This window comes from Typopeltis vanoorti, unplaced genomic scaffold, assembly GCF_054136105.1.
Source record: "Typopeltis vanoorti isolate ZY-2024b unplaced genomic scaffold, IOZ_Tvanoo_1.0 HiC_scaffold_843, whole genome shotgun sequence".
In the NCBI taxonomy this organism is placed as follows: Eukaryota; Metazoa; Arthropoda; class Arachnida; order Uropygi; family Thelyphonidae; genus Typopeltis; species Typopeltis vanoorti.
The window spans coordinates 4,242-26,941 of NW_028328238.1; the positions used below are offsets into that span (position 1 = coordinate 4,242).

Here is a 22,700-nt window from a genome sequence, read left to right on the forward strand (position 1 = left end):
TGAGTGATAGCATTTGTATACAAGAGGAAGGGAATGTGTGAAAGTACACAGCCCTTGGCACTTCTGCATAGGTGAGTGAAATCCGCGGAGTTTTACTATCTGCTGGAAGTCGTAGTAAGCCGTCAATCCATTCAGTTTATTTCATAAAACTATTGTGAGGAGACTCTCTATGAGAACGATCACTTTCTTACTTTCAGAATCGTAACATTTTCATACACTCCAGTTCACCACTCAGAAATTCAGTTATAAGAAAATAAACATCTTTATTATTAAGTAAAACAAAAAAGCTTTGTTCGTAAAATTCAGTCTTTTTAAAGGAGAAATTGGGTTGTGTCACACAATGTGCTCATGATGATGATGAAGATGCTGGGAAATCAATGATAATAATGATGAAGCATCACGGACAAGGAATATCCACACTGTACAGGATCGAATCTTCGCGTTCTGGAAAGAGATATTTTCATTACACATTATATTTTGTTTTTGAGTAGACAAACAATATTAGTAGGCAGTTGGCCCATTTAAATTGAGTAAGGAAAGAAACTTTAAGAAAGCATTTCTTGAAAATAGTCACCTCGTAAGAACTGAAATTTCGAAAGTATAAGATTTATTCTGTAAAATCACTCGTGATGAAAATTGTTTCAAGTTTCAAGAGGTTTCAAGTTATCAAGAGGCACAAGAGAGATTGCAGAAAAGGGTGATCGGTAATCATATGACAAAAAACTTTGTAATCCCTCCACCCCTCTTCTTAAGAAATCGGACTACTGTTGTTGTTACTTCGGTTGAATAATATTCAAAAGGACATACCCTGCAGGTCTGAAAATTTAAATCCAGTGATTGACAATATAAAACTAGTCATTGACAAACTATAGTCAGTCTTCGAAAATAGTGAGAAACTACAGACTGAACAATTTCTACCGAGCGGGTTGAATATTTTCGTTGTGTATAGTGGAACTTTTTTCTTTTAGCACATTGCTGAGAGCCTGCTGACAACATGGAATAAGTTTAGCAAAATAAAGATTTAGGCTATTGGCTGCGTTTCTTAAAAGATCGTATATTTTTTTATCTTACGAACCTGTAATGAATTGGCGATGCACACAACATACGGAGTTTTCCTGTCAAACCAGGGAAACTCTGTATGCTTTCCTGTAGTTTGGCCAATTATCAGCAAAGATGTTCTGGCCAACCCGCCGATTATTTCCGCTACAAAAGAAACATCTTTTAAGAGCGAATCAAAGAAATTATTCCCACCGGCAGGAAGGCCTTCATTAACCATTCGACCCGAAATTACTCTACTATTTCCAATACATAGCTTAACAAAAAATGTAACAAACAGACATCAAAAACCACGCACCCGTTCATTCACAGTTTATGCTGTGTATGAAAGAGTGCATTGAGGGAGGGGGTTCTTGATGTCAGAAGATCTAAATCCGATTTCATAAAGGTCACCAGTAGGAAACCTGTAGTTCATGTGGAAGCCGTGCCGCGTTGTCGTTTCATGACATTCCACGCACCTTCTGGTCACCTAGAGTTTTACCAGACTCTCATCCCGATGACACCAGTTTTGCAGCTTTAAAGATAAATCTGACTGCCTAGTATGTGTTTTCCTCCAATCCTTGGACAGGTGATCAGGGCTTAGTATCATAGTAGAATTCCTGCAGTATGTCTACTGAGGATTTTGGAAAAAAAAGGCGATAGGAAACTACGAAAGGATTTGGACACTAGAAATCTACCTCTCTTGTCTTTGCAATCTTTTATACTTATCACTTATCCGAACTGCACTTATCCCACTGAGTGAAAGCAATCACACCCAGTATATCAAATAAAAGTACGTTAAAACTCTACCGATAAGTTACCGACCAATCACCATCACCTCAGTTATTTGTAAATGATGGAGAGTGTTATGAATAGCCAACTTCTCCACTGTCTACAGACCAGCACTTAATCAACCACCCCAATATGAATTCCTCGGTTCAAAATCAAAACCTTACTCGGCATCAACCACCACTTGACAAGTGCCACGGAAACGTTCAGAGAAACTTGTGCTGTCATCCTTGACATTTCCCGTTGACTACGTCTGGTATCGAAGCTACTAAAGAAATTGTTATCCTTTATTCTGTCTGTAACACCGGCATCCTCGGTCATTCACTTCGTGTCCTAATACAGCTACCTCTCTTCGAGCTTCGTTGCCATTGCACAAGACCATGAGGACTGGGTTTTGCTAAATATTCTGTTTATTCTGTAGCGACCTACTCTCCGTCACCATTCATCCTATTAACAGCTTTGCAGAAGATAATATTATCCATTCTTGCTATTCATTTGACAAGCCATGCAGTGCGCACAAATGCCAAGCTTAAAGATCATCTTCAAGGACAAACTCTTGTTCTTCAAAGCTACCAAAACAGTTTTCTGTTTATCCCGCAAAAGGGAATCTCAGCTCGCATAATCTTATACCGTCAATAGTATACAAATCTCCAGAGCGGTTCAGACCTCTCAGAGTACTTGAACTAACATAAACACATAATATATACAGCTTCCTCAGCAACCAAAAAAAAAAAAAAGGCTTCTCTTCGCTCAACATGCAACTTTCAATATTCAAATATTCAAATCCCATTTCCGCCCATCTTTAGAATACTATTCAAGTGTGTGTGTGTGTGTGATCGGTGCACCTAAAACTTCTCTAAACCTGACGAATCAGGCGTAAAGATAGTTGTTCGATTCATAGGTGATCTCTCCCTTATAAATTCTGTTCCGCCTGCAGCTGATATATGCAGTTTCAATGCTGTGTTCAATCTACAGGTACTTGGAAGGATAACGTTGCACTAAACAGGCAACCATCATCCGGTCATCCTTTTCTCGTGTAGTTCGATTTCTTTGTAACTGCAAATACTTCGAACCTCCTCCTGTTTTAATTCCATCTACTTCTTTCGCCTGGAGCAGACTTTTTCATGAAGTACTCCAGAACTACTACACCCTGCATCAGGATCAAGTTAAAAAAGAGAAAAAAAGCAAACAGAAAAAAAAAGAAAAGAAAAGTCATTACATCCTCATCAATAATCTTCCTCACCCCACAGTGCTTATATGCACCTCTCGTGCACGGAATCAGTGTTAAAAAAAAAGCTCACAAATTGGGCTATGTACGTACAAAACAAGAGGCGACAGTTTCCAAGATTCCTTTTGTTGACATTCTTTTATTTCATTTTTACTTTATTTTTTTTCCCTCTTTTGCTCCATATTGCAAATTAACAGTACATTACAGTTTCATTGTCATTGGAGAGAAGAGTTTTCCAATTTACATGGAATTCATATATATATATATTTAATTTCCTTTATATATATATATATATATATATTTATTTATTGATTGATTGATTGAAAAAAGATATTTAATGACTGTCAAACCGAGAATAACTTAGAAAACTTTAATGATACAACAAGTTACGGCTTATTATGGCCTTCATCAGGTATCTTTGTAGATAGAAGAAATAATAATAAAAGACTGAAGATATTAAGAAAACTGAGAAGCACAGGTTAATTGTATTAGATAATTAAAAAAATAAAAAACGTTGCATTAAAATTCCATTTGTTCTATTTACGTGCCATTGTTTATTGTATGCGTGGTAGTAGCTCTCGAGAACGCCAGTATTGAACAACAGCCGTATGGCTCTCCGGGATGTTATACCTCAAATTACTGTTCAAATGTTCAGGATTAAGGACGAACTCTGTGGATTACACTATCTTTCTTTCAAATTCATCCTTGCAACTGGAAATGTTTTCATATCTACCCCAGGAAACTGAGTGACCTTGAAAATTATCATGAGGATTGTTATAGAAGAGAACATGGCTGGATAAGCCACTAGCACTTGATCTTTTATAGGAGATGTCGCATTTATGCTCCTCCATGCGAACATGAACAGATTTATTAGTTTGACCGTAATAAGGAACTTTACAGTCACACCATAGTTTATATACGCCAGGATAATTTAGATTATGATGCTCAGGTTTAGGATGGCTTATAAGAGATCTGATTTTTGGAAGAGTGATGAATAACGTCCTGATGTTGTACTTTTGAAGGACTTTTACCAATTTTTGAGAGACGAAACTAATGGGATTGAGATTTTACCTTTAAAATTGGTAGTTTCTGTATTGTGATGCCTAGGAGGATCTATTAGAAATTTCTTAATGGTTTTTTTATAATATCGATTTTGTTCAAAGACATGTGAGAGGTGATTTATTTCTTTATGAAGTTCACATGGATCGTTTATAAGAGAGCGTGCTCTGTGTCCCAAGATGGAAATAGTTCCGGGATTTTGTGATGGAAAACGATGAGAAAGACTGTGAAGTTATCTATTAGTATGCGTTGGTTTCCTGTACATAGAGATTCTAAATTTTCCAGAACAGCGTGAGAGCTTTATATCCAGGAAAGGAAGGGAGTTATCAAGTTCTAGTTCTGCCGTGCATTTTATATTTGGATGCTGGTTATTTAGATGATGAAGAAAATTCGTGAGAGAGTTTTAAGAGGATCCTATAGGAGGATCTATAAGAAATTTTTTATAGATCCTCCTGGGCACCACAATACAGAAACTACCAATTTTAAAGGTAACATTTCAATTCCATACATTAGTTTCGTCTCTCAAAAATTGGTAAAAGTCCTTCAAAAGTACAACATCAGGACGTTATTCACCACTCTTCCAAAAATCAGATAAGCCATCCTAAACCTGAGCATCATAATCTAAATTATCCTGGCGTATATAAACTATGGTGTGACTGTAATGTTCCTTATTACGGTCAAACTAATAAATCTGTTCATCTTCGCATGGAGGAGCATAAAAGAGACATCTCCTTTAAAGATCCAATTCTAGTGGCTTATCCAGCCATGTTCTCTTCTTTAACAATCTTTGTGATAATTTTCAAGGTCACTCAGTTTCCTGGAATAGATCTGAAAACATTTTCCGTTGCAAGGATGAATTTGAAAGAAAGATAGTGTAGTCCAGGGAGATCGTCCTTAATCCTGAACATCTGGACAGTAATTTGAGGTATAACATCCCTGAGAGCCATACTGCTGCTGTTCAATACTGGCGTTTTCGAGAGTCTACTACCATGCATACAATATACAATGGCACGTAAATAGAACAAATGGAATTTTAATGCAACGTTTTTTATTTTTAATTATCTAATACAATTAACCTGTGCTTCTCAGTTTTCTTAATATCTTCAGTCTTTTATTATTGTTTCTTCTATCTACAAAGATACCTGATGAAGGCCATAATAAGCCGAAACTAGTTGTATCATTAAAGTTTTCTAAGTTATTCTCGGTTTGATAGTCATTAAATATCTTTTTTAAATGTATCACAGTAACCGAGTCAATGCTCATGAATACATGAGCATTGACTTCAGTATACTAACTAGTACTACTCGCTGGTATACGCAACGCACGCTGGAGCTGCATTCAGTGCAGCCCTTCTGGATGAGCAGGAGCTGCTTGTAGCACATGACATTTTTGGGAGGAGAGAAAACATCTCTGATTTGCTATTAGTAGAGTTTGCTTGCAAACTGAGATTTGAAAAGTTAGATAGGGATGAAACTGCCTTTTAAAGCGGAGCAAAATATGCTGTTTTTGACAGTATCCGACTAGATGGGACTCCCGTTGTTTTTTATAGAAACTGCGTGCTGTAACTGTAGCATCACTTACCTTTCTCATAATAGTCAAACACGCGGATTGTGGATGGCTTCACGTCCTCCACTTCCACTTCTTGTTCAACGACAAAATCGAAACACTTTTCTTCATTCGAAAGCTAGAAAAATACGACACCAATCACCCTTTCATCTATATATATATATTAAAAGTAAAAATGAAAGTTATCGGGCTTTTAATTTAAAAATATTATGCTTAAAATGAAATGGACGTCGTACCTCGTCAAAATAGAAATTCAGCTTGTTTCCATCCTCTTCGTACCTTTTCAGCTGAACTTTCTCATTGGAGGAGAGCTGAAAATTGAACGAATAAGAATTCATATCAGAAACTGTGTACGGTAATGAAATAAAGAAAAAATTGAATAAGATTGCAATTCTCATGTGTGCATTTCAAAATTCTCAAAATGGAGTCCTGTACTTTTTTTATGAAAACGTAGGAAAAAACGTACGCACGGTGCTTTATACTCGCCAAGTGTAGGAGTTATAATGCTGTATTTCAATATGCTCGTTTGAAAACTCTTTCGGAGAACTTCACATTACAAATGGACACTTACAGACCACGAGTGTGGTTTTTTCCAGGCCTAGAAATGGATAAGCGAGAAACTGCATTTATTTGATATTTCATATTCTAACAAGGAGCTTTGTCGATTAGCATCTATTTTGTGCACATACTTAAGGTTGATAATCTTTAATGCAAAGTAGTTATGTATCATCTGGTGGAACCATTATGCATACAGTATAGACTGGTCTAGCGAAATCGACTGCAACGTTCTTTGATTAAGTCTGTTACTATAAATTCATCTCAAACGGAGTAAGCAAGTGTCGCCGCGGTACGTGATGCTTCATCTCAGAAGGTGGGGGGATATCAGCCTTTTTTCAGATCTGATATCCACATCGAAAGATATCAGAATTCAGTTGATATGATCGGTTTGGGCTGACGATTATCTTATCTCAATTTGCTTCCTTCACGGGCTCTCAATCTCCGAACGTTAATCAAGAACAGCATAGAAAGCTGATGTCTTGGCATGTAGCAGGCAGGTTTTCCTCTCAGTTAATATTTCCCCAATGCTGCAACCCACCCCTTATCTCGGTGCCTTCGCCTTGAACTCATAAAATAAATATAAAAGAGTATCGGCAGAAGGGTTACATTTCATACGACCAGAAAGGCTTCTAATGCTTTCGGTTCGACCCACTGGAGTGTCGACTGTCTAGTGTGCAATGTGCGTTAAACCGGATGTACCCTTCATATCGAAGAAATTCTGTGTTATTCATGATACTTGGTGTGATCCTAAAATACACGACCCCGGAAGATAAGGAGACGAGCACTTCCTGTGCACGTAAGAAAATAGGAAAGCGTTCTTTCAGTTATGGTAATTTGCAAAGTGAGAAAAGAGAATAAATTATGGTTTTATCAAGGTTCAGTGGGATGATTAGTCCAGCTTTTAATGTAATCCATGTAAATTTTCGCTATCAGAAAAACTTAATTGAAAATTGATCCCGTTGCTGATGGTACAGTATTCATTTATAACGAATAAATATTCAGGGCTAAATATTAATCAAGATAGCATTAAGTTAATTAAGTGGCTTATGCGTGAATATCAATCACACCGACAAAATGCTAACTCATCATATCCGTGGCAGTTCTAAGAGTTAGTTAATGATAATCAGAAAATGCTCGTCTAAATTAAGATGGGTGGTGTTTTCTCAATTCTTGGGAAAATCCACTATCTCTTAAAGTCTTCTACGACGACTGACTTTCACCTGAAGATTTAAATAATAATTTTCTACATGAAACTAACGGAAATAAGTTTTTTTCAATTGAACGAAGCCCCCCCCTAAAGAAAGGGAATCATTACACAAAGCGATGAAAATTAAAAACATTCTTGTAAACAGAAACAAACTGAATACAACATTTAGACTGCAACGTGATGTTAAATACCATTTCGTAATTTAATTTCAATTGCACTTACCGGACCATGAATAAGAAACCTTCGTCCAGATGTGAGTGAACATCACTTACCTGCCGAAAATGCTTGATCACGTGCATCATCACATGTTCTCAGCAAATATTTAAAAATGATGAAGGTGAATTATTGTCATTAGTATTGATCAGAATGTGAAAAACAAAGGATGTTTCGGAGTCGATAAAGGGCTTATTGTGGATGACCATCTAGCTAGACTCACGGTCTGGAAAACGGCAGAGCTGAATGGTTTCTCAAAAGGTGAGAAATCTCAGGTGTTGAATCAGTGGAAAAATAATAACACCAGTTGCTTGTCTAAGAGGCGCAACTACGGTCGTAAGACAGTCTGTCAGTTACGAGCTCGCAGTCATTTCAGAAGGCTTGTGCAGACAAACAAACAGAACCTTCTTGTGCTGCTATTGACCGAAGCATTTAATGAAGGCTGTTCCCAACAACTGATTTCTGCGAAGAGTAGAAATGTTCATTACACAGTGGACGATCGGAAAAAGTCATGTAGTTCGATGAGTCACGGCTCACTTTGTTCTGTACCGACCGCAAGCAGAGAGTTCGGCGGTAGCTCAATGAAACAATGAACCCAGCTGGCCGTGTAAACATAAATCAAGGTTCTGGAGGAGGTGCTAAAATATACGGCATGATCTATTGGTACCAAACGGGTCCACTGATAATGGTGGAATGTTTACTGTCTTCAAGGAATATCTGAAGATTGTTACCGATCAAGTCCATCCTCGAATTTTGACTTTTCATCCAGCAGGTGACAGTGGTTTCACGGACCAAAATGCTACCGTCTAACTCACAAAAATTTTTCAGCAGCATGACAGTAATTTCCATCATCTTCCCTCGCCAATGCATAAATCGTAACTTCATTCAGAATGTATGCGTCATGTTAGAAGAACAGATCTGGAAGCAAAGTCCTCTTCCGTCAAAATGAGCGTATAAAGGACTGTTATCTTCTAGACGGAGATGCAATCCAACACCTTTTAGTATCCATGCCAAACCATATATGTCGGTAATTAGGGCTAAAGGAGATCTAACTTTTCGAATTCAGTTTCTGATATGTGTATATTTAAGTATACTCGCTAGATAGTGTTAAAGTTCTTTTAGATTCTTAAACTAATACAAAGAAAAACTAATACTCAAACTAATACAAACCCTAAAACACACACCAACTCAACATCAGCATAATTCCAGATCGGTACTATCAACACAAGAAGCATGAATGGAAAAGAAATGGAGCTAGTTGAGGAATTAGATAAGTACCAGATCGACATAATAGGGGTGAATGAAACAAAAAAAGGCAAAAACTGATGAGATCTTTCTGAGCAGAAAATACAAAATGTCATATCCAGGTAATGCAATCAAGGAAAAGAAGGAGTAGCCATAGTATTCAACACAAAATACGAGGCTAATCTTCTTGAATGGCAGGCAGTCTCAAGTAGAGTGATGTGGACAAATATCAGAATGGGGAACTGGACAATGAGACTTATTTGTGCCTATGGTCCCACAGAAGATTCTGCTAAAGTAGAAGTGGAGGAATTTTTTAGGGTCTAGAGAAATGCTACTGACACAATGAAAAAGGAAAAGTTGGTCCTTGTTGGGGATCTAAATAGCAGAGTAGGAAATGATTGTGAGACATACAAAAATATTTTGGGAAAATTTGGAGAAAAGAGCAAAGCTAATAATAATGGCAAATATCTGCTGGATTTCTGCTCAGGACATGGACTGGTTATTACTAACACCATGTTCCAACATAAAAATGTGCACGAATTCACATGGAGAGAAGAGGCTAGGAATAAGAAAAGTCTCATTGACTATGTTATTGTGAATAGTGATGTTTTCTCCCTGGTGTAGGACACCAGAGTGTACAGAGGATTTGAAATTGGAAGTGATCACTATTTAGTCTTGAGCAAGATAAAATTGAATTTCATATTGAAATGAAGTATGTAAAAAGTTTTAAAACGGATAAAAGCTGAGTAGCTCTTAGATGTGAAGTGTAGAATAAAATACACAAAGATTATTGAAGGAAAAATGAAAGAGTTTGAGAACAGGAACCAAACTTTGGAGATTCAGTGAATAGATCTGAATAAAATATGGATTGATTCGCCAGAGAGCCATGTGGTGAGATTGTCTGCAAGGATAGAAAAATCAGAACTCCATGGTGGACACAGGAAGTTAAAGAGGCAGCAAAGGAAAAGAAGAAAGCATATCAAAAGTTCCTGGCAAATAATTCAGCTTTTACTCTTACAGAATACAGAGACAAATGTAAGAAAGCTAAACAGTGTGTAAAACTAGCTAAACAAAAGTCATGGGAGGACTTTGGCAAGAATATAGAAAATAAATATCAAGAAGGTGGCAAAATATTCTGGATATTGTTGAAGAAGCTTAGGAATGGAGGAAAGAGTGCTGTAAAAGGAATTAGAGATGATAAAGGTGAAATGAAAACAGAAGAAAAAGATATCCTTGAAGTATGGAGTAATTACTTTGAAAAACTGCTAAATGAAACAAGCAGTGATGACAGCACAGTGATAAAAAACACTGACCAGACATTCAGTCAGGAATACATATCCATACTTGAAGTAGAAAAAGCCATCAAAGGTTTGAAATGTGGAAAGGCAGCATGAGTAGATAATATTCGACCAGAAATGCTGAAGTATGGTGGTATAAGAGTCTTACAGTGGCTGCACTGCATAGTTCAGAAAGCCTGGACAGAGGGACGAATTCCCGATGATTGGAGTAGAGCTCTCATAGTACCCATATATAAAAAGGGAAATAAAACTGAATGTGAGAATTACAGAGGTATTTCCCTACTGAGTGTTCCTGGCAAGATCTATGCAAGTATACTTGAGAAACGGTTGAGAAGAATTGTGGAAGAAAAGCTTGGTGAAGAACAAGCTGGATTCAGGCCAAATAGAGGCTGTCAGGATCAGATCTTCACTTTACGACAAATAGTCGAGAAAGCATGGGAATATAACAAGGATCTGTATTTAAGTTTTGTGGATCTGGAAAAGACATATGACAAGGTGGCAATAGAGAAGCTATTCAATACGCTGCAGTTATATGGTGTCAATGGGGCATTATATCAAGCAATACTTAGTCTTTATTTGAGTTGAAAGTCAGCAGTTAGAATTGAAGGAAGTACAGGAAGATGGTTTATTGTTAATTCTGGTGTTGTCAGACAAGGATGTAAATTATCCCCTCTATTATTCACTATCTATATGGATCACATTAATAAGGAAAGTGGTATTAAACATGATATCAAAATAGGGGATGTTAATATCTTTACTTTATGTAGATGATGTCATAATTTTAAATAAATCTGCTATAATCTGCAAGGTTACCTGACTAAATTGAATTACTGTTGTAATAGATATGGTTGGAATGTCAGCACTGTCAAGACAAAGACAATTAAAGTAGGCAGAAGTACTGATAATATCAAGTGCATTTTGAATGGAGAACCTATAGAACAAGTAAAACATTTCAGCTACGTAGGCACGATTTTTAGTGAAGGTGGTAAATTAAATTAAATATTAAAACAGACAACAGAATCAATAAAGCTGGTATGGTGGGAAGTTAATTGAATTAATTCATATGGAATAAGAGAGAAATTAGTCGGGACACTAAATTAGCTGTATACAAGACAGTTTTCAAACCAATTTTAACTTATGGATCTGAGAGCTGGGTCAGAAGTAAAACACTTCATCGAAGACTAGAGACCGCAGATATGAGAGTCCTGAGAAAGATTAGAGGCGTGAACAGATGGCATCAATGGCAATATCACATTAAAAACGAGGATATTAGGAAAGAACTTGACATTGTCAGCACCCAGGAATGCGTTAGCAGAGCTAATCTCAGGTGGTATGGTCACTTAAATAGAATGGGAGAGGAAAGATTAGCAAAACAAGTCTTCTCTGCCAGGTTGGCAGGAAAACGACCCAGGGGAAGATCAAGATATAGGTGGATTAATACGGTAAAAAGAATTCTTAGTACATAGAAATATAAGATCTGATAATGTTAGCGTCTTGACAGGTAATAGACTGATTTGGAGAAAAATTGTAGATAGGAACTTAGTAAATGATGTAAGTTGTTCATGTAGTAGTATCCTATCCTGTACACCCCTTGAGGGTACATGGCAGGAATTTGATGATGATGAACTATTACTAAATAAATTAGTCATCACAACATTGCTTTATTCAGTTAAATTCATAAAACTCCCAAACAGAATTATTAGAGACGAAAACTCTCGTGACTCATTTCCGCGTAAGAAGTGTATGCTACCCTTCATACTGCTAGTAAGAAAATTTTCATTATGTAGTTGTGTGCTATTTGGGAAATATTTCACACAAGAAAGTGTGGGTTACCTTTTCAATGGAATTTTTGACTGGTGAAAATCCAGAGAGTAACTTGACTTCCACTATTGCCATGTTCGACTTTTCATTAGCTGGTAGATATCTATAAATATAAAATAACCGTCATATTAAACGTTAAAATTGCCAAAGAAATACAAAAGTATTTTATGAACTCGATAACTGGATGTAAATCTATTCTCTCCTCAATGAGATGCAATTAACTTTTAAGTTACCAAGATAAGAATACAATGCAACTTGCGAAGATATTTTCAGTAAACGTTTCACTCAGTTTCATGGAGCCAACATTATGTCAAGTAAAAGGAGGATTACTACCAACGTGAACCATGATCTGCAATTATCAGAAACATGTAGCCCTGTGTTACATTTTTCTGAAAAATGAGCCATGTTAAAAAATCGCTTTCCAGAACACAGTTATACAGTCATTTCGGTTTAATTTGTTTTAAAGAGTTTCTTTCTATTTCCAGCCGCCATTCTAGCAAGAATCTGCTTTTGATTCCAATGCACTCTGAATGGGTGGAAGTAAATTGTACAAAGCAGGATTCTTCGAAGTCTCGATTGCGAGTGTAACTCACAATCGAAACTTCGACGGAAACTAGGAAAACTAAGAAAACTAATCATTGTATATTTGCGAAATCTATTAATGCAATTTGTAAGAGCAGTCTCACCAGCAAAGTTCTGATTTGGAACCTCCACCACTTATGCATGAAGTTGAGAGAGCAGTTAAGCAGCTTGACAGCAATAAGGTACCACATGCAGATGGAATCCAAACAGAGGTAATTAAGGCCATAGGGGATGGAGGGATAAGAGTGTTCAAGGCGGCCTAGAGACTGGAAAAAGTCCGTTTTATACCACTATATAAGAATGGAGATATGAATGCTTGACAAAGCTATAGAACTATTAGTTTAATATCTAATGCAAGCAAATATCTATTGATGATCAGGCTAAATAGGATTGAGGCCAAAGCTGAGGCAAAGATGCCTAGGAACAAGCAGGATTTAGGAAACGTAAGAGCACCAGAGATCAGATCCTTTGCCTTAGACAGATCATAGAAAAATACAAAGAATCCAGAGTCCTTCTGGTAAAGTGTTTCTTAGACTATTCTAAAGCTTTTGACTATGTTGAATATGTTGAACTGTGGAAAGTAATGAAAATAATGGGTTTTCCTCAACACACTATCAGGTTCACAGTCAACTTGTATAAGGAGCAAGAAGCCACAGTATTAACAGGTGTTAGATTGACTGATTGGCTTCAGGGCGGAAAAGAAGTAAGGCAAGGGTGTTCACTTGCTCCTGACCTGTTTGGTATATATGTGGAGGACATTATACGCGAAGCATTGGATGAGCTCAAGAAAGGAATTAGGACAGGAGGTAGATTGATCAGTAATTTGAGGTATGTTGACAAAGAATTAGGACAAATTCTTGATTAAGTTAACAAGAACAGTACTAACAGAGGACTCAATCCTAGCTTGAAAAAGATTATGGTTCTCAAAGGAAACACAATCAGGGGAAGCTTTGAGAAACAAGTGTACCTTAATGGAGAAAGAATTGAGGAAGCCAGCAAGTTTGAGTACCTGGGATCCATTATTAATGAGGAATTGCTGTTCCGAAGACGTCAGAAAAGGTTAGCCATGGCTAAAACAACAGTCAGATGCTTGCTTAAAATCTAGAAGGATGGATCTATCTCCTTAAATTTGTTTCCATGGAAACAAAGTTAAGGATTTTGAAGGCAGTTGTTTTTCTAGCAGCGACTTACTGATCTTTTCTAACACCCAATAATGTGTACACCTTTCTTTGAATGATATCCTCAACAGCCTTCTGTAACACCATCTTGAAAGCAGATATCCTTCTCTCATATGACTTCTTTAGATTCCAAGTCTTACATCCATAAGTCGCTGCTAGAAAAACAACTGCCTTCAAAATCCTTAACTTTGTTTCCATGGAAACAAATTTAAGGAGATAGATCCATCCTTCTAGATTTTAAGCAAGCATCTGACTGTTGTTTTAGCCATTGCTAAAACAACAGTCAGATGGTACCTTGGAGTGAATACAAACTTTGGAGTTGATGGAAGAGTTCTGTCATGAATAGTGGCAACGATTATTTATTATCATTATTATCATTAAAGTGCAAAAGCCTACTTGATATACAGATATAATAAACTTGAAGGGGAAAATCATGTTAAAATGGGATATTCAAACTTCATAATATGTATCATTTTATTCATATAGAATAATTGAAACAATAATATAGAATAAGTGAAAGAACAAAGCAGTAATATAGAATAAGTAAGAATAGATTAACTGAAGCAATAATATAGAATAAGTGAAAGAACAATGAACACATGGAAGATCAACAAAAAGACAGAGGTGTGAAATTTGGGTAGACAGAAATGTCAGATAAATATCATCGATAGATAAATTTAATGAGGGAGAAACTAGAGGAGGACAAATTGAAAATAATGTTCTTTCTATTAGACCACGCACTAACGGGACAAACGAAACCTAAGTTGAACACAATATGTCTGCCAAGCAGGACAAGGTTTAGATTGTGTCTCTTGCGTTTCTTAGAATGATTATAAGAAAGAGAATGCCTTCCGGAGAATATGTCCCTGGTTGCCTTAGTACGATGTCTAAGAACGGAGTGAAAAGTGTGCATGTTGCGTCTAAGGTAAAGGAATGGAACTAATCTCATGGAAAAAAGTCTGACACCTTATGAATAAAGATTTCTGAATAACAAAAACGTTGTCAATGTTGTTCGCACTGTTGGATGCGAAATGCATAAGAAACTATGCATAAAAGGAAGGAAAGTGGTCCTAGACGATCGCCTAGATGACTTTGTAGACATCGTCCACAAACTGTTTTTGGTGAGAATTTTACAGGGTAGTTGCTTTCCCCATTCCCCCAATTTTATCCGGGCTTCGGACCGGCATATAACTGGGAGGTATTCAAGACTGTAATTCGTGTGTGTTCACGAGGCCGGTTTGCGTGTTCTGGAGAACGAAAACCCCGAGTTTCCGAGTGAAAAAAAAAAAAAAAAAAATCCTACCTCCGTATGAGACCGGCTAAGTGAAGAGATAATTATCTCCAATACACAGTTCCTAGTAAGAAACCAGCCTTAGCACGCACTACTGTCTAGAAGTCAAATACGATTAAGTCTTGTCACACACGAATAGTTGTATATATAATAAATAAATAAAAAAAGAATTGATAATCATAAAATTCGAATGAAAAACAGTTGCATTTTTTGAAATAATTCATAAACGTTCAGTGATTTTCTAATAAGTCCAAAGTTACTTTAAAAAATAGAAAAAAAACATCAGAAGACTCAAAATGCACATCTGGAGTGAATGAGGGTGGTTCGATATCACGAAGTTTGGAACAGCGTAATTTTCAAAGCAGGATCATTTTTTCAGCAAATGCTGCCGTGGATTAATCATAACTGATTCCTTCAAAATTCCCTTTAATATTAAATTAAACAAAAGTTCAGATTCGAACTCAAAACTGTTTGGTTCATCACTTTGCTGCTGAATGTTAATGAAGGTTACTTCGGTGATGAGATGATATTAACAACGTACCATCATCCTTGGGAAAACGCAGCTATTTCCAGAACGCTTTCACCAGTTTGCTCCACGTAGAATAAAACAAGTAGGGAGATGGTAATCAATACTTATAATAATCAAGGATTATTATAAGTATTGATTAACTTTGGTTTTTTTATATATTTTTTTTATTTTATTTTTATTTATTTATTTATTTTATTTGTTTGTTTATTTATTTATTTTTTTTTTTTGGCGTTTTATGCGAATTATTCTAAGTATTCTGCTAGCTTAGTTTATAGATAAAAAATAGTTTAAATACTGTGACTAACATTTTATTTTTGTTTTCAAAGAGTTCAATTTAAATAGTGTATCTCATATATCATCAATGTTGATCTTACCTGACGCAGACATCCATCTCCACCTCCTTACAGCGAGATGACCCACTGCGATTGGTCGACACCTTCAGTTCGAAGTCCTCTCTCTCACGAGGATCTTTAATATTGTACCGAACCACCGTCTGAAAGAGACGCATCCAAATATATTTTAATCTGCTTCATATCTGAAACATTCGCACTCAGGCAAACGCGAAAATATAAATTTAAAAAAATAATAAATACAATAATTATATAATATTTACTCAAGTAAAGAGCCAAAAGTCTTCAGTTCGACGATGCAAAAATTATAAAAATCAAATGGATATTAGATTTAGCATTATTTTCTTATCAAAAGTGAAACCTTATCAAAAAGGCACGAAATTAGAAAGAGACCAAATGGACGCCTTGGCGTTCATGCTTTCTAGGGGGGGGGTCGAGTTAGTCAGAGTTGTAAATGCCGGCGGGCGTATTCCCGTAAGCTCTCTGGTAAATTCAGGATATCCCACGATGAGTCTTTTCACTCCATGGAGACACTGTTATAATAATAATAATAATAATAATAATAATAATAATAATAATAATAATAATAATAATAATAACTTATTTTTACGAAATTTTCATAGTTTCTACACTCGGCTTGGAAATAATGTTGGATCTAATATCCACTTGATTTTTTTTATTTCGTACGTAACTTTATTATATTAAATGAGCAGCCTCAGTAACTCAGTCGCTACAGACGAAGCCTTTTGTTCGGAAAGGGGCTGAATTCGATTCGGGTCTATGACGTGAGGAACCTTTGTATGGTCTCTTTCGACTAAAGGAAAGTTAGCCGGTCTCATACGGAGGTAGAGAGTTTTTCATCGGGAAACACAGGTTTTTCGTCCCTCAGAACAGGCAAACCGACCCCGTCAACACACACACACACACACACACACACACACACACACACACACACACACACACACACACACACACACACACACACACGGATCTACAGTCGTAAATATATACTAAATCCCTCATTTGGAGGGATTAAGTATGGAGGACCAACCCCTCTTAAGGGACGAGGGAGGAAAGGGGAAAACCCCATACGAAATAAAATATTAAGTGACTGAATAAATAATCATAAGTATCTCATAGAAACGATTTTCACAAATAAGTAATTAGAAATAAAATATAAATCAATGCACCGCAAGATAAAAACGGGAAAAGGAAGAAGAAGAAGAATCAAATAAACATTTATATTTAATTTCATAAATAATCTTTCTATAATAATAATAATAATGATAATAATAATAACAATAATAATAACAATAATTTAAACTTCCTTCATTTATTAAATGGAGACTGTTACGCAATAAGGGGTGAGATTGTAAAAAAAAAAATAGAATTAAGTTTCGACCGAAATTCATGAAATGAATTCAGTTATTTAGTCTGTTGCGTAAAGTGGGTTCAAATCAGTGGTTCTTCGTTAGATTAAAAAATTCACTGATTATCATTTGTTGTTTATTTCAGATTTAAATAATATGACGAAGACAGTTATCTGGTCAGTGATTCTTATTCACAAGATGCAACATCCTTCATATCATCTTCAGAATTCTTAAACAAATGGTGTGACAGTGATTTGTACGTAATTAAAAATCAACACAAGAAGAACTCTCATCGCACAATATCAGGACTCAGTGGATGGAGTAATTTTCGAAATCAGTTCCTCATTTGCGCTTATGTTTGGCAAACCATGGAGAAGAAGCAAACGTTCTGCAGTGGGCTGAATTGCCTAGCAAAAATTTTATTCCAAAAACACATTTCATTTCACTGGCTTGACCGGCAAACTGACCTTCGATTCGTCAATCTTAATTTATTAGCATGAGATGTTTAGTAATAACATGGACTTCTGTCGAATACATTTGTCAATATATTTCATAAATTACAGTATTATATCATATAATACATCACACGCATGAAACCGTGGTGTATCATTCTTGTGCGTCGGATAAATTAACTTTTCAAAGTTATATCCGTTGCAATATGTGGTTTGCGATGCAATTTGAGAGTTGCTCGATCTTCTGTGAATAACACTAAGCGATGAGTTCAACTTGTAACTATTTTAATTAAGGTTAATATTAGAAGATGAACTCACCTGGATTAAAGCACATCCACTTCCCGTGGCTTTAACATCAAACGCTGATGGAAGTCGCGGGATCTTCATTCTTTGAACTACCAACTTATTGTCTTCTGTCAACTTGAACACCTCAGTGACATCTTCTCCCTCGACTTGCACACTGAGGTCCAGGGGCTCCAACTTGATGAGAGCAGCATACTTAGCCATAGCCTGCAAAGCTATCACCGTATCCTGCAAATAAAAGGTATACGCTATAGAAAGAACCAAACTTTTCAAAAAACCAAAGCGCAGAGGTAATAATCTCCAAATATCAAGACGCTCCTGCATTTGTAGGACACTGTCATCATACTCTTCACATAGGAAGGTGACACCTACCTGTGTTGACACAAATCCTCCGTTAGAATTCCTCTGCTGTGCAATCCACCTCACAACAGAGGAGGCCTTGCCGATTCTTTCCGACTCCCCCAAGGTCACGAAGGCAAGCAGCATATAAGCAGCAGTTTCCACATCTGTAGAAGCGTACAATTTGTCTCCACTTTCTTTGTTTCTCCAATAAGTGAGAGGCCCTGAAATGGAGGAATAAGAAAGGAAATTTTATTTAAAAGCAACTCAGAAACTAATGAGCCACACATATCTTTAAAACTTGAATCAATTTTTTAAGAGTCTTCAGTGTGGGATTCTGAATTGAAGGCATTTTCAAAAAAAATATTTGAAACATGAAAGTAATTTCGCTACTTTAAATACACTCATGAGACAATGCATCCTGATATGGGGACTGTTCTCGTGGACATGGGTCGACTCATCTTCACTGAACAGTAATGGACCGCTAATTGCTACCTCGCGATTATTTCGCACCAAGTATTGCCCAACGTGCTCAGAGTGAAGCCAGATGGATCAGGACTTTACCTCAGGACAAGGCCTAGCGTCACATGACACCCATTATACAAACATATTTCGAAAGGCATAACCAATAATTCCGTGGGCTTCCATTGCAGTTTAATTCCCCTGCTTTGAACCGATCGAACATTTGCAGGACGGTGTGGAATAAAGCGTCTGTCGATCGACCCCAGTGCTTCATTCTTTCGCCGACTGCCCAGATGCTCTCGTATTTAGTTAGTCCAGAACAGCTCTGGATATATTTCCTTAGTCGAGTAGAGTCAATGCTGAGACGATTGTAGGTGACCATGGAAACATGGCCAAAGGAGGTCCACCGTGCACTAGGTAGGTGGTGCTAATGTTTTGGCTCATGAATGTGTATAAAAATCTCATATTACAAGACCATCGGTATATATCATACAAACAATCAGAGTGCTTGGTAATTTCTAGAAGTTTTAGGAAAATGCTTTCATCAGTGGTCCGTCGCATGTATCAGTAATCATTTGAATTTGATTGTAGTTTACAATATCTGATGTTTAATTCTCACAAGAAGATCGCGTGTTATGTTCACAGTTAAATGAACGGCAGATTCTTTTAAGAATTAAACTGTTTGGGAGAAATATAAAAAACTTATATGTAACTACTCTCTGCATCTCACTCTATTTTCACTGAATATTCACCTTTCTGGATGGCAAGTTCCCCCATTTTGTCCAAGTAAGTCTTTGCTGAAGGATGACCCGCCAGACCAGCAGCATATGCGAAGAGGGAAAGTGAATAAGGAGAAGTATCTTTTGCTCCTTCAAGACATGAGAAAGCTGAATTAGTGACATTTTCATCGGCGAATCCTGACTCTAACAGAGCAATAAGGATGTATGCAGTAAGTGCGGCTTTGGAGTCTTTTTCGTTCTGAACTCCACCCTGCAAAATAATATAACTCACATTATTTTGATGATTCAATAAAAGTACATTAGGCATAATATTTGTGGGAGAGAGAGAGAGAGAGAGAGAAAGAGAGAGAAAGAGAGAGAGAGAGAGAGAGAGAGAGAGCCCGCAAGGTTTCGATTTGGGAATGCAATTTATAGAATGAAGGGATATTCTGAATGAATCATTATTTCAAAGCCAAATATTTAAAACCTATTTATTTTAGAAGTTGAGGTAACAGCTCATAAGAATGCAACATCACAAAAGGTTGTCGAATAACAGGCGACCAAATGGGCGTTTCGGTACAGTCTATGTCTATTAAAGACCTCCAACCAAAGCAACACCCATGTCAGAGGCCACATTCTCATGTATTCTCTTGAGGCTTTTAGTTAACTTTCGAAATATTTTAAAGAAATTTTGAAATACCCCAATATCCTTACAAGTTTTCGTTAGTCATGAAAATCTTTCTTGATTTCTTTTTTTTTTTAATTTTATAAATTGGTTAGCGTCACCTTTTTTTTTTCAAATATAGTTCAATTGAAACTCAAAGGTACGGTAAAAGTAGTCTGTGGCTTGGATTGGATTTTTTTTCTTTTGTTCTTTCTTTCTTCGATTATGCGATAAGATAAGATATTCCTGAGACCAAATCTTTGCTGGATAATTCAAGACGTATTTTCCCATGGGAAAGTGTTAAACATGCGTCAGTTTAATCTTGCTAAATTCAAGGGTACGCAAGTTGTACTGAAGGTATTGCAGGCTGAGAATTGTAATGACAACTTTGCTAGTATAAAATCACAATCGCAACTTATCCTGTAGACACCGGGTGTTTTGAGTGACGAATGTGGAGTATTAGAAGGTTTCAGATGTTCAGAGATTTTGTTCGTTGGTTAGAAGGCGATCTTAAGTTTTGTTGGCGAAGGCATCTTGCTACTTTTGTTGGGATTTATTGTGTATGTGGAGAATCACTGCTCCTGATTGTTTTAGAGTTGAAATGGAATTTATTTATTTATTTTTTGACAAAAGTTCTGTCGCTGCCATTTTCTCTGATTTCTCTAAAACGGATTTCTGGCCGTTTCTCTATCGCGTGAGAAACGGATGCCGCCCCTTTTTGGTATGTGCGCTGGGCAGTCAAGAGAAGTTGCTTTGTAGCAAACGTCCAATATTAGTTGGTTTTCTGTAGAGTTGGAAGCTCAGTTTTATTGATTTGCAACTAGCGTATCCAAAAATGGAAAAGACCGATTTCTGACAAATTCAACTGTGAATTTAATTTGGTGTAAAATAGTTATTCCCCACTTTATAATGAATTGATAAGCCCATGTTTGGACTAATTGGGCTGAGATAGGTCAGCTTGGTTTCATGGAAATCAAGAAAAAGTTGAGAAATCTGTGAGATATCTGAAATTATATCTGGCTTGGGAAAGTGTACAGAAAAAACAATCTAAAGGAGTGCAGTATTTAAAATGTAAAACAGCATCCATCCTAGTAGAAGGATGTACATTTGCAAGGAGATCTTACAGTGCATATACAGCGGAAATTACAGAATATCGACGTCCATTTCATGGCGTATAGTGAGTGAATGGAATAAGCTGCCAGTAGACATTGGGAGCTCATTTTTGAAGAAAGGTTAAAGTTTTCAACGATTATTATGATTACAGCTATTTTGCCTGCTTCAGTTTAGGAGTACCCCTATTTAAATGTCATTGGCTATTTACTCATGGATTCTTAGGGCATTATGGGTGTAGATGTACTAAAACGTATATGTAGCCTAAGGAATAGAAAATTGCACATACCTTTTTCTGGGTGTTGTGGCTTTTCTTCAGTCTGCGATGTCGAAAACTGCAGTGTGTGTGTGGGGGGGGGGTAGGCAGTTTGGTAGAATAGTTAGAAAAACCCGGATTTTTTTCCGTAACATATAGAAACATATACTTTTATATAGGGTGGGGAAAAAGTGAAAGGGTTAATTTTTTTTTTTTTAAATAGGGAGGGGGAAGGGGAAAGGTGGTTGACGGGGTGTGGACCGTTTCGACTATTCGTGGTCGTCATCTGAACATATTGGGAAAGTGGAAGCTATGTCAGGTCGGGTGAGTGCTTCTGCTTTAGAGGTGTTTGTGTTGTTTCCTATTGGTCGGGTTGTGACCTCAATTTTATGTTGTGAAGCTTCCAAACCTCGGAGATTATGTAGGGCCTGTGTACGTTGATAGAGTTCGCGTCACACTTTATAGCTATTGTTTCCGATATTCTGAGCTATAAAGAAACAATAGCTATAAAGGTTGTTAGATGTACGACAATGCTACTTTCCATCGCGCAAGACTTGATCAGCTGTGGATCAGTGAGCATGAGAGCGAATTCCTTCATTTTCTCTGGTCACTACAAAGCCCGGATCAGAACTCCATGGAAAATGTATAGGAGATGTTAGACAAAGGGATCGGGGAGCAAGTTCCTCTTCCGTCAAATCAGAGACAGTTAAAGGACTGCCGGGTATGTTGTAGACGTAAACACAATCCAGCACCTTGCGGGTTCTATGCTAAACCGCATACATGCAGCAGTTTGGTATAAAGAAGAATCTAACACGGATTTAAATAAAGGTTTCCAATCCATTGGCAGGATATTATATCAAATAGTGATTCTGCAGTTAATTTGATTCAGGTAAAGACTTCAGTACAGAAATTTCCAAAGAAAAATAAATAACCTTCATATCCACTCTAAAAATCGACTAAATCGGAAAACCTCTTTTGAAAAAAGAAGTCGCAGATCTTTTTCTCTATGAGATCTTAAATCGAACCGGTGTCATAATTTCTTGAGTATTACGCTTAAATACTAAGGAATTTCTTAG

General features: G+C 36.8%; 1 protein-coding gene across 1 annotated transcript in view; it reads right to left on the reverse strand.

The window, feature by feature from the left end:
- Positions 1-238: 238 nt before the first annotated feature.
- The window catches only part of LOC150092064 (alpha-2-macroglobulin-like protein 1), a gene marked incomplete at its 5' end in the record, with an annotated part of 43,598 nt that continues 21,136 nt past the window's right edge, over positions 239-22,700 (reverse strand). The window contains 8 exons of the mRNA XM_090415339.1: positions 239-444; positions 5,693-5,795; positions 5,914-5,988; positions 12,032-12,122; positions 15,974-16,092; positions 18,090-18,302; positions 18,447-18,637; positions 19,628-19,865. Of these exons, the coding sequence (XP_090271465.1) occupies positions 398-444; positions 5,693-5,795; positions 5,914-5,988; positions 12,032-12,122; positions 15,974-16,092; positions 18,090-18,302; positions 18,447-18,637; positions 19,628-19,865 (1,077 nt within the window). The remainder of the gene's footprint in view (positions 445-5,692; positions 5,796-5,913; positions 5,989-12,031; positions 12,123-15,973; positions 16,093-18,089; positions 18,303-18,446; positions 18,638-19,627; positions 19,866-22,700) is intronic.